Source organism: Amphiprion ocellaris, chromosome 3 (assembly GCF_022539595.1).
Source record: "Amphiprion ocellaris isolate individual 3 ecotype Okinawa chromosome 3, ASM2253959v1, whole genome shotgun sequence".
Taxonomy (NCBI): domain Eukaryota; kingdom Metazoa; phylum Chordata; class Actinopteri; family Pomacentridae; genus Amphiprion; species Amphiprion ocellaris.
Genome location: NC_072768.1, coordinates 29949367 through 29961657, shown reverse-complemented (window position 1 = coordinate 29961657; position 12291 = coordinate 29949367). Strand labels below are relative to the sequence as shown.

The following is a 12291-nucleotide window of genomic DNA, read 5'->3' as shown; positions in this document are numbered from 1 at the left end:
ATTATGTCGCGGTACTAATAGCAGTTTCATTGTAGAAAGTATCCTCAATTAAATGGAATTGAAAAAGGAAATTAATGTCATCAGCCATGCAAACAGGAAGGTTCATTATTTTACAATCCCTTTAGTATTTACTGTTAGACATGGAAAATGTTCACGTAGACACATTTTAAAATGTTTTCATTTAGCTGATGTAAAATTCTATCTAAATTATAATGTGAAATGACTCTACACACTTTGCTGACAACTGTGATTCAAAGGCAAATAACAGCTTTGTGGTGTGTGTATCAGTGTTGGCTTACCAGCAGGCTGTAGTGCTCTCCTGGAGCCAGATAGTCATGGCTGAGGTGGCGGGCGGCTTGGAGCACTCTCACAATTCCTTCCATGTTACAGGTAAGACTGAAACAGTCGTGTGCCACAATCAGCAATTCTACAACTACAATAGACAGGAGAGGACATTTGACTTCATTTTAATATAAGACCATTCATCACTTTTTTGGTTCAGAACTTAAAGCTGTGTTAATTAACTTGTTGACCATTTTGGGCCATCAGAAGAAGCTGTAAACACACCACTGGCACATTATCACCTTATAGCAATTACAGTGCTGTGAAATCTTCTATTTTTGTATGTTGAGGACGTTTAAATGTTCCATGTCATCAAACTAATATTTATTTATTGAATATCAGACGGCGATAACCCACAAAACACAAAATGCTGGTTTTAAATGATGATTGATTGAAGATTTACTGATAACCTCTATCACCCCTGTGAAAAAGTATTGCCCCCCTGAACCTAATAACTGGTTGGTCCCTTGGCAGCAACAAATGCAGTTGAACATTTGTTCCAGCTTGTCATCAGTCTTTTACATCGCCACATGGAGGAATTCTGATCCACTCTTCTCTGGAAAATAGTTGTAATTTGGCCGTATTAGGTGGTTTTCGCATGAACTGCCCTTTTACAGTTTTTCTCAATTGATCAATCAATCAATCTTTATTGGTCATTGCACATTTTCATATACAACGAAATTTCATTAAGACACTAAATTCCATTCACTGCACACAGCCACCAACTGACTGCACACATTTCTGAAAAACAGGATTCTGCTGTCAAAATTTTGGACACTATTCATGGTTTGCACACAGTTTCCAAAACTCTTGCACTCTATTTGCAAAAGACTGAACATGTTTTTTGCTCATTTGAACACACTTTTTCACTCATAGCACACATTTTTCAAACAGTGAACACTAGGAAGCAGAATTGGGACACTGTTCCAACACTGCTGTCACAATTAAGACACAACAGGTCAAAACTGAAAACACTTTTACCAATGAACTGCACACTATAAAACCTGCTGGGAAGCAGAATTAGCTGTTCAGAATGGATGTCAGAGGAGCAAGAGCTCATGTTGGAAGAAGAGGATGTGGACGATCCAGACCACGGCCAGAACCAGAACCAGAACCTGGACCTGAACATGCACCTGGTCCAAGACCATTTTACATGTATGTAAATGTTGTTTGTCACTTCAGTGACACGTCTATACTGGAACAATACAAGTAGTCAGAAATGTTCTGAGAATACTGTAAAAAATCTAATGCATAACTCTGGTTCACAAGTGCTAGTAAAATTACAGAAAGTGTACATGACTGACTTTTTCTCTGTTTGGTGTGCGTTTGTTCCAGAGAGTTTTTCAGTTGGATTCTGATGATACACATGAATACATCTGAGACAATGTTAGTTTTCATAGAGGACTATTGATTTGGGAATGGTTCAATACGAACCCTTAAGTTATTGTGTTTTTTCTGCTGCCGTATTCTCCCTTTCTGAATCCTATAGAAGAATTCTCTGCATGGAGGTGGAAGGTATATGAGCAGCAGCTATACTTTGGGAAAATCTCTTGCAATCAGTGGTCTTGTCATGTGGTGATGTTTCTGTTGATGCATGTCAGGCTGGATCAGACACACTAGGTCTTTCTTTGCAGAGAAAACATAGCTTGTGATGTTGATGAGGTCCTGTGGCCTGACCAGGCTGAAAGAATTGATGCAGACATAGTGTAAATATCTGCATACTGTACTGTGTACAATACAGTGCTGTATTTTTTGTCTTACATTATTTTTATTTTATAATCTACAGTCAGGCACTGCAATGACCCCTCTGATTCATTTATAGGATGCATTTGTGTTTGTCATTTTTGGGGACTGTATCATTTTTTTACACTTCATGTGAAAAACAGTGAGAGAAGAATGTTTTGTATTCAGCAGTGCAGTGTCCTAGTTTTGCTTCGTGTGTCTTAATTTTGAAAACAAAGTTCAAATTTTGACAATAAAGTGCGCTTTTGACACAAGTGTGCAGTGCTTTGTGAATTGTGTTCAAATAAAGAAAATAGTGTGCAGTGTGTTGGGAAATGTGTGCTATTTTTCAGGAACAGTGTCTTATCAATTGAGAAAAACTGTAAGGTCTTGCCACATCATCTCAATTAGATTCAAGTCCAGACTTTGACTTGGCCACTCCAAAACCTTTTTCTTGTTCTGTTTGAGTCACTCAAAAGTGGATTTGCTTGTGTTCTTTGGGTCATTGTTATGCTGCAGAACACATCTGTGTTGAGCTTTAGGTCATGAACTGATGGTGGATATTCTCCAGGAGGATTTTCTGATAGAGAGCAGAGTTCATGGTTCCATCAGTGATGACAAGTTGTCCAGGTCCTGCGGAAGGAAAGCAGCCCCAAATCATCACACTACCACCACCATGTTTCACTGTTGGTATCATGTTCTTCTGTGTAATGCAGTATTAGCTGTACTCCAGATGTAACAGGAAACGGCTTCCATAAAGTTCCACCTTTGACTCATCAGTTCACAGGATGTTATCCCAAAAGTCTTGGGGCTCATCTAGAGAGGCCAGTGAGGTCTGCAGTTCTTTTAATGTTCGTCTGGGTTCTTTTGTGACTCCTTGATTAGATATCGACATGCTCTTGGAGAAATGTTGGTCATGGGTCCACTGCTGGGAAGGTTCACCACTATTCCATGTTTGCTCCATTTATGGATAATGTTTCTCACTGCGGTTCTCTCTGGAGTTCCAGGGCCTTAGTAATGGCTTTGTAAACCTTATCAGATTGATAAATGTCCATGCCTTTGTTTGACATCTGCTCTTGAATCTCTTTAGAATGTGGCATCTACTTCACAATGCCAGACAGGCTCTATTTAGTGATGTTTAGATTCAACAAGCCTGGCAGTCATCATATGTGGGTGTGGCCAGTGAAACTAAACCCAATTGCCAAATGAATTTGGTCATTTGGTAGACTGATAGCTAAGGGGGCAGTTACTTTTTTTTCATATGGCACGATGGACTGGACAGCATTTTTCCATCAAAATAAAAAAATCATCCTCTAAAATTGCATTTTGTGTTTTCTTGGGTTATCTTCGTCTAATATTATAATTAGTTTGAAGCTTAAATATTTAGGTGTGACAAATATGCAAAATAGAAGAATTCTATAGGGGGGGAAATATTTTTTCATAGCACTATATATCAAACATACATGTCCGCAAACAGCTGCTCATTTACATTTCCAGCAGACAGAGAGCAACTTCAGCATTTATTTGGCAATAAATGTTTGTCCACTTAATGAACCCAAGTCAAATATTCAATACACTGTAGCTCTGATTTGGTCTCCACCAGATACTCAAAAGAATAGCAAGTTCGTTATGTCCTTAATGCTCCACACACCAGGTACACCAGTTAGTAGCTAACCATGACTACCTGCTGTTCACTGCTTAATAGTTACTGCATGTAGTTGGAAACAGGGCTGATGAGTGAGCTTTGAGCTTCACAAATAAAAAACACACCATTGCTTTTGTGAAGAGTCAGTCATGACCCCTGAGCAGTATTGTAATCAGGAAGATAACCTGCTTAATGCAATTATTTTTATTCAAATACATAATTCAGTTGTACAGTTCTTAAAGCTTCTATTCCATTATCATATTGGCCCATGTTTAAGTTATTTTCTTTTTGGCAAATTAAGTCTGAAAAATTGTCCCCAGTCAGGGTGTTTGGTTAGTTCAGTTTAACCTGCTGGAGTTTCTAAAGGCTTGTGTAATGTGTTTTGCTGAAAGGAAGGAAATACATTTATTGTTACTAAAAATACAGTTTATAGCTTCTAAGAAGCTTTACTGCAGAAATTAAACAGGGAGAAACCCACCAAGAATTACTGCTATCACAGCTGATGAACTCAAAAAGTAAATCTGAAAACTGTAAACTATCAGACCAAATGGTTCTGAACTTCAATAGTCTGCCAGGAGAAAGTCTGTGACAACTAGACTAAACAACACAAATGTGACTTTTACATATCATCATTTTTCATTTTTAAATATTTAAGACTCCCTTCTCCTAGGATTAATGGTATCTGGGGGGAAACTTGCCAAATACAGTGAATGTTAGTGTTTTTGTTCCTCAAAAAGCCTTGAAAATTAGGTTTACAATGGCAAAGCCAATATGGTAGTTATTATTATGCAAAATGACATTTGTATGTGTGTGTGGAGTGGTGGTTGTGTGTCATACTGCAGCTCAGGTCTCTGAGTGGAACAGCGTTGAGGTTTTCCAACAGTTTGAGTCCCACCAAGTTTGGGTCGTCACATAGTTTGATCAGCTGCACCAGAGAGTCTCGCCCATGGGACGGCCTATATACCGGCTTCTCCACTGCAAACACACACACATACACATTTCCTGAGTTTTGATACAAAATACAGAAAGATTTTTTTTCAGAAGTGACATGTTTGACCTTTAATATGCAAATAAGTTCTGTTCTCACCAGGCTGCAGCTCCTGAGTGCAGGCCAGCTGTGCCTGAACCACAGCAGAGGAGACCAGCTCAGCTACAGTGTCTGCAGACAGATGCTGAGCTTTGATGAAGGCCTGAGCCTTCCTGAAGCGCTCCGGGTGGTCTGACAGCAGCAGCTTCTCCAGGACTGAGTTAGGATCCTCTCTGCAGATCTGACTGAAGGAGCAATGGAGCTCCTGAAAAGAACAGATGACATGGACTAGCTTGATCGGCAAACTTAAAACATTTCTGCCTGTCTTGATGTATGTACATTTGTTAACAAAAGTTTGCATCAGCTTGTGAAGACCATGTATATCTTGGCAGTCTTGAGTTTCCATTACTCCTAGAACTTAATTTTCTGTGATGAATCACTGAAGATGATGTGTCTTTGTCACAAAAAACAATCATGCACTTTGTTTTCTCATAGATTTAACATATGTCTTGTGAAAATGATTGCTTACATATACTCTCGGCCATTTTCACCTCAACTAGGCATTTTTGGTAGCTGTCCACAAGCTTCTGCTTGTATCTTTGACCACACCTATTGATGGAATCGATGCACTTCAACTAAATTTGTTGGCTTTCTGACACAGACTTTTTTCTTGATCACATTCCACAGATTCATGATGGGGTTCAAGTCTGGATTTTGGAAACGCCAGTCTGAAACCTTCATTCTAAACTGATTTAGCCATTTCTTTACCACTTTTATTGTATTTTAGGGGCCACTGTCTTGTTGGAACACCCACATGTGTCCAGGACCCAACCTTTTGGGTGATGATTTTAGGTTTTCCTGAAGAATGTGGAGGTAATCCTCCTTCTTCATGATTAGGCTCCGAGCACCGAATGGTGCAAAGACCCTATTTTAATACAAGGAATTATTATTCTTTCGTATACCAACTTTGGAATCGCAAATTTGAAGGCTTAAAATTACTCAAAAATGCATGAAAATTTGCACACACATCAGGACTGGAATTGCATAGGTGTGTGGCAAAATGGCGCCATAGCGCCAACTGGAAAATTTCAGACAAGAACTGCGGCCAGTACGTGTCACCTAGAGCTACGAAATTTGCTACACATATGGAACATGGCAAGACGCACAAAAAAGTCTATGGCAATCATGCCCAAAACCCAACAGGAAGTCAGCCATTTTGAATTATATGTCATATTTTGGATGATTTTGGACCAATTGTTTCACATTTTCAAAAGCTATAAACTGGGTAATGCCAACAGAGCTCAAACTTGGCCAGGATGTACACCAGGCACGAGTGATCAAAAGTTTTCAAAATGCTCAGCAAAAGTTTGAGGGCATGGAAATGGCGGCCCCCAGAATTTTGACGTTTCACCATGAAACAGGAAATGTTATATAACTGGCCTGTACATGCTCCAATCTGCCTCAAATTTTACATGTTTGATCAGAGTCCAGCCCTGATGAATTACATAGACCAATTTACAGTCACAGTGATTGCACCACCTAGTGGATGGACAGGAAGTGGTCTATAATGAGCCTTTACATGCTCCAATCTGCCCGAAACTTCACGTGTGATCAGAGTCTGGCTCTCATCACTGGTCAGGAGGGCCGGTTCTGTCCTGGACTGTTCCCTGGACTCCATAGAGGAGGTGGGTGAGAGGAGGATGTTGGCAAAGCTCACATCCATCATGGACAATCCCTCTCACCCACTGCATGACACTGTGGGGTCTTTAAGCAGCTCCTTCAGCAGCAGACTGAGACATCCACCCTGCAAGAAGGAGCTCTATCGCAGGTCCTTCATTCCATCTGCTATAAGACTTTACAACATCAGCATCACTGGCTGATGTTAACATAAACTGGACTCATATCATTACCACCCCAAACCATAAAATTTGCACAGACATTCTTGCACTGCTACATCTTTGCACTTTTTAAACTTATTTTTTTAAGCCACTTTATATTGCATTGTCTTACAGTGTGTCACTACTGCACTATTTCATCCTCATTTCTCATCTCTGTACATATTGTAAATATTATTACTACTGTTCTATTACTATTTTATTTCTATTACTACGTCTATTGCTACATAAGCTGCTGTAACAGTGAATTTCCCCTGGCGTGGGGAGAAATAAAGGACTTATCTTATCTTATCATCACATCCATAGGTCAAAATACAGTCACAGTGATAATGCCACCTGGTGATGGGCAGGAAGCACTGTATAACTACCCTGTACATGCCCCAATTTGCCTGAAACTTTACATGTGCAATCAGAGTCTGGCCCTGATAAACTCCACAGACCGGCATACATTCATAGTGAGAGGACCATCTGGTGGACAGACAGGAAGTGCTTTCTAACTACCCTGTACATACTCCAATCTGCTTGAAACTTTACACGTTATCAGGGTCCGGTCCTCATTGGCCGATATACATTTACACTGATAGTGCCACCTGATGGACAGTTTTGATGGATCGCCATCAAATAGGCCATAGGTCAAACCACACTCGCAGTCGCACTGCCACCTGGGGGGATATGCTTCGAATCGCTGACCAGCAAATATGTGAGGACCTGACCAACGCTGCTTGCAGCTTTAATTCCATTTACTTTGTGTAAAACACCAGTTCATAATATTGCCACCGCCATGCTTGATGGTAGGTACTGTGTTCTTGGGGTTAACGAGCTCAACATAGTTCTGGTCACTGTGGCCGAATACCCTATTTGTGGCATCATTTGACCACTGAACTTTCCTCTAGAACCCCATTTCATTGTTCGTGAAAACAGCAGCAAATTTTGGCTTAGCCATTTCTGGAGAAGGGACTTCCTTCTTGCATGGCAGCCTGGTGTTTGACTGTGGATACTGATGCCTGTGTTGCAGCAGCTTGTAATTAAATGCAGACCTGTTTTTGGTGATTCTTGGTTGACTCTTGACTATCCTGACCAATTGTCTATCAGCAACAGGTGATAGCTTGTGTTTTTGTCTGTTCATGGCAGTGACTCAGTTGTATTGTGCACTTTATACTTACAAACAGCTGTTTTCATAAATGATTTTGGGATCTGTATCTGCTTTGAAATGGCTTCAAGTTAGTTCCCTGACTTGTTTGAGTCAATTAATTGCCTTTTTAGATCTGTACTGAGCTTCTTGACTTTTCAGTTGTCGCAGTCTGATGTGTTTAAAATGGGCCCTATATAAATTGGCTCAGAGAAGTCATCGGGTGTAGTTAACTGCAATTACTTTCAAAAGGAGGCCATGTCACTAAGAAATTTGATTCACACAACTTTCTACATCACCATAAGTGACAATTCATGTTGTTCTGTTTTTTTGGCCCAGCAGATTTTGTTGTATTACTAAAAGACCTATGAAAAATCTAAGAAAGACCCAAAATGCATGATTATTTTCACGACAAAGACACATACTGTATGTTTCAGCATTACCATCAAAGAAGATTCTAAGTTATAAGAGTTGTTAGAAACTTAAGACTGCCATGATATACACGGTCTTTACAAGTGTATGTAAACTTTTGTTCACAACTGTATATATGCATGCATTCTGCATTAAAGACAGCACACTTTATACTTGTAGATTAACAGGGCAGTAAAGATCAAAGAGAGAAGAATAACAATACAGAAGTCAACTTAAACCTACTGCATACGCTTGTACTTAATATTAACAGGAATATAATACTTATTACTGGTGAGTGACCTTGATGATGTTTACTGGGTGGAAGCAGATAAGTACCTTGGACAGCTGATAGAGGCTTAGGACTTGTTTGCAGTAGTTGTTTCCATGCCGACATTGATCCACCAGTTTTTGGAGTTGGGCAGCGACCTTATCTTCAGGGAGAGGCAGCATCACAAATGAGGACAGGCTGCTCAATGAGGAAGCTGGAGGACACAGTAAAGAAAAAAGAGACAGATGAGGAAAAAGTTCAATTCACTATATAAGTCACATTTGGCTACAATTGCTAGGGATGGTGTTCATCACATTTTTATTGTCTCCTTTGTAAACTTGTGATATACTGTAATTTTGACAAGCTTAGTAGACTGTACATACAGCTACAGAAAATGCTGCTATTGTTATTTGTGCTTTAAAACATGCAAGGCAGAAACATTTGTGTAAAGTAACTAAGTACAAAGGTTAGAGGGAGGCTTACAGCTAGTAATGCTCATTCTTGCTGGAGCCTCTGATGCCTCTTCAGGTGATTCAGGGTCCAGTTCTCCAGATGCCAGGCCGTGGCAGCGCAGCACCACTGACATGTCGGGGTGGTACAGAGAGAAATAACGGCAGACACGACTGGCTTCATGGATACTGCCTTCATCTAATAACTGGCCAATCAGTGTTGTCAGAATGCTCCTCTCCTCTGGACTTAATGCTGAGTCAATCTTCAGCTTCTCCTGCTCCTCGGAGGGACCTGGGAGTCCCTCCAGACTAAGGCACTTCTCTGTATTGAGGTCTGATATGTTGGAGAAGGAGAACTCCCTCATGAGCACTTCATATGTGCTCATTTCAGGTGTGACAGCTGGTGGCGGCAGGTTAAAAACACTCTCCTTCTCTATGGCGACTGTGAGGATGTATTTTTGGACCCGGCTGAGCCATAGCTTCTTCTCCAGGTTCTCCAGTTTATCAATGGGAATTAGGCTGAGTAGGGAGAGCCAGTGAGCAGCAAGCACGAACAGCAGGCAGCGCTCCTGGACATCCAGTAACTTCACCTGAGCCTGGGCACCCACAGGGGAGTCGGCAGTCCCCATTTCAGCCTGTGACAGGAAGAACTGGGAGGCAGATTCTGGATCAGTACTGTTGGCCTTTAGCTGATCGTGACATTTCCTCCAGAAACTGATCCGCGTCTCCAATCTTCTCCACTGTTGCTTGGTCTTCTGGGAGGTTACTTCCTGAAGTAGCTTGGGGAAAGAAAGAAACACAATGCCATTAAAATTTAAACAAAGTTCACTCCGTCTAGGAGGCGAATCGGAGGGAACTTCTCAATGATCCCGACTATATTTACTGTCTTGCATGAGTATGGAAGGATGGCGAATTTAAGGTTTTTAAAATAACCACTCTTTTTTTTAATTGCACCACATTTACCTAGTCAAAAAATATAGACTATTGATGATATGTATGCATGCATGCATGTATGTATGTAAGGTACACACAACAGATAATTATCATAGCAGCAGGATCTTTGCACTGCAATGTTGAAGATAAATTCAATATGGCATATACTGCAAACAAAATTCTGCCAGGTTTTCAGTGTTATGGTTTAAAGTAAATTCTCAAATTTCTCAAAAGTAAAATTTTAGGGTGAGGTTGAGTCCACTTCCATATATCCTTGGTTTTCACTGTTGTTTACTTAGAACCTGATCTACAAAGCTACAGTGCAAAAACTCCTTCTGATATAGTCTGCAGCATGACAAGCCACCCTCCAGGTCTGGAAGGATCAACCAGCTTCTAAACTACTGCACCGGTGGAGAAACCTTTTGAATATTTATGCCATGGAAAAAAAAAAAATAGTATTATATGGCAAAAAATATTTTACTGACACATGAAAACCTGTGCTTTTGAATTTGGGACAGGATTTGCTTAACATATTGCACAGAGGACTGGTTATGTTGACTGACTTGAATTTCTTGTGGTTTGCACTAATTTGCATGTGTGTATGTATGTTTGTTCCCTTGGAGCGTACCTGGCTAAGCAGCAGGTGATGGACGGGCAGGCCAGCTAGCAGAGCAACCTGTCTGGCTTGGCTGTAACGGCCCTTGGCTTGCAGAGCGTCCACTGTAGCCTGGAACTCCACCTGCTGGATGGAGGGAGGACTGCATTGCAGCAACCTGGGAGACAGGCTGACTTCTGACCCCTGCAGCAACTGGCTCAGCTGACTCAGCTTCCTAAAGTCTGGACCTACACACACACACATAACAAACACAAACACACAAGAATGACAATTTTTAACATTTGCCTGTTTAAAAAGAAAAAAAAGAGAAAGTTTTAAGGTTGGTATTTTGAAATGTGTTTTAATGTCAAGTATCTTTAGCTCCAGACAGATCACTGGTCAGAAACAACATAATTCTGCCAATACAACAGCAGCTGCAAGAAAGTAGTTTCCTGAGATGATAATCAAACCTGTGACTGGACCAACTCGCAATCTGTCATGTGTCGAGCTGCTACTAGATTCTGATGGTTTGGGAGCTTACGCTCAAAACTCACCGTTTGATTTTAGGAGTTTGTCGACATCAGCCAGGAGCTGCAGTAGCCTGTGGAGGTCATACTGGGAAGAGCAGCGCTGCAGCATCGTGAGAAGCAGCACAGAGGCCTGGCTCTCCACCCACTGCAGGGGGAGGCCTCCTGAGGGTCCTGGGCCACTGTTCCTTAGCTATATCAGCAAGAAGGCAGAGGGAGCAGATTAGAGATGATGCATGGTCGAGCAGCTGCAGAAAGGTGTGCTGTGATTTCGGCATACAAACTGTGTATCAAACTTTGTGGCATTTTTGGACTAATATTGGTGGTAAAATGTGAAAAAGGTAACACTGCTTGTGCATACCTATCTGTTAATGTGAATCTAGAGTTCACACTTGTGCTATGTCTGACCTAGTAAGATTGCCAACACAATGTTTAAAAAAAAGTCACAAAGGTGCGCATTCAGACATGAAGCTGACATGTTCAGTAAACAAAACATAGTCCATGTCTGAAACCTCTTCATATCTTAACAGCTTTTACTTTACAACTCCAAGTTAGTAACAAACACAAAACACAATAAAAACACATTTTCATCTCATGGGACCCTTAAGGTCTGACTGACCTCTCAGAGATACTGCAGCTTTACTCAGACCAACAGTTTGGAAATCTAACACTTTCTTGCAGAGATTTGGGACTAACTTCTAAACCACCTACTTCCTTGTGCCTGCTGGAGTCTATTGATTGATTAAACCAACATATCTACATCAGCATAAAGCAAATACATAATCTCAGAGGTTAAAATGCACTCTACTCTTCCTAGTTTCTGTCCATGAATATCACAAAGAGAAGTGCCAGGTAGACAAACTTTACTGAAAAAAGCAACAAACAACTACATTAACCTCTTCACAACAAGCTTTTTTTCCTTTTGTTTGTCTCCCTGATTTGATTTCCCAGCATCATTAGTTGTGAATGGAATCTGTGATTTGGTAGCCGACAGTGAAATGAGAGATATGTGGGAAGTATAAAAAGCACCACCAAGAAAGTGTTTCTAAACAGTTTTCATTCACAAGTACATTGCCAAATAAAGAAAAGCTTAAATGTAACACCTCTGAATTGTCCATTGTGATAGCTGTGTATTTTTGCAAGTGGATGTTGGTTAACTAATTTATTCTAATTGTCTGTGAAATGATGTGGCTTGTATTGAGATGTGGTTGGTGGGACTTACACTGATGAGTGTCCTCTGGAAGTCCAGCAGCTTTAATTTGGCTCTGGCGAAGTTTCGATAGTCACAACACAACTCAAACATTCTTAACACCAACACCAGAGGGCAGTCCTGAGAGACAAGCAAAAA

The 12291-nt window shown here is 40.7% G+C and overlaps 1 protein-coding gene across 2 annotated transcripts in view; it reads right to left on the bottom strand.

The window, feature by feature from the left end:
- spg11 (SPG11 vesicle trafficking associated, spatacsin) overlaps positions 1 to 12291 on the bottom strand; it is a 40303-nt gene that overhangs the window by 4706 nt on the left and 23306 nt on the right. For both annotated transcript variants that reach the window (XM_035949842.2, XM_023273956.3), the window contains exons 27-34: positions 12166 to 12273; positions 10971 to 11136; positions 10450 to 10664; positions 8923 to 9667; positions 8508 to 8653; positions 4797 to 5001; positions 4547 to 4684; positions 300 to 433 (exon numbers count right to left, since the gene is read on the bottom strand). In XM_035949842.2, coding sequence (XP_035805735.2) covers positions 300 to 433; positions 4547 to 4684; positions 4797 to 5001; positions 8508 to 8653; positions 8923 to 9667; positions 10450 to 10664; positions 10971 to 11136; positions 12166 to 12273 — 1857 coding nt within the window. The remainder of the gene's footprint in view (positions 1 to 299; positions 434 to 4546; positions 4685 to 4796; positions 5002 to 8507; positions 8654 to 8922; positions 9668 to 10449; positions 10665 to 10970; positions 11137 to 12165; positions 12274 to 12291) is intronic.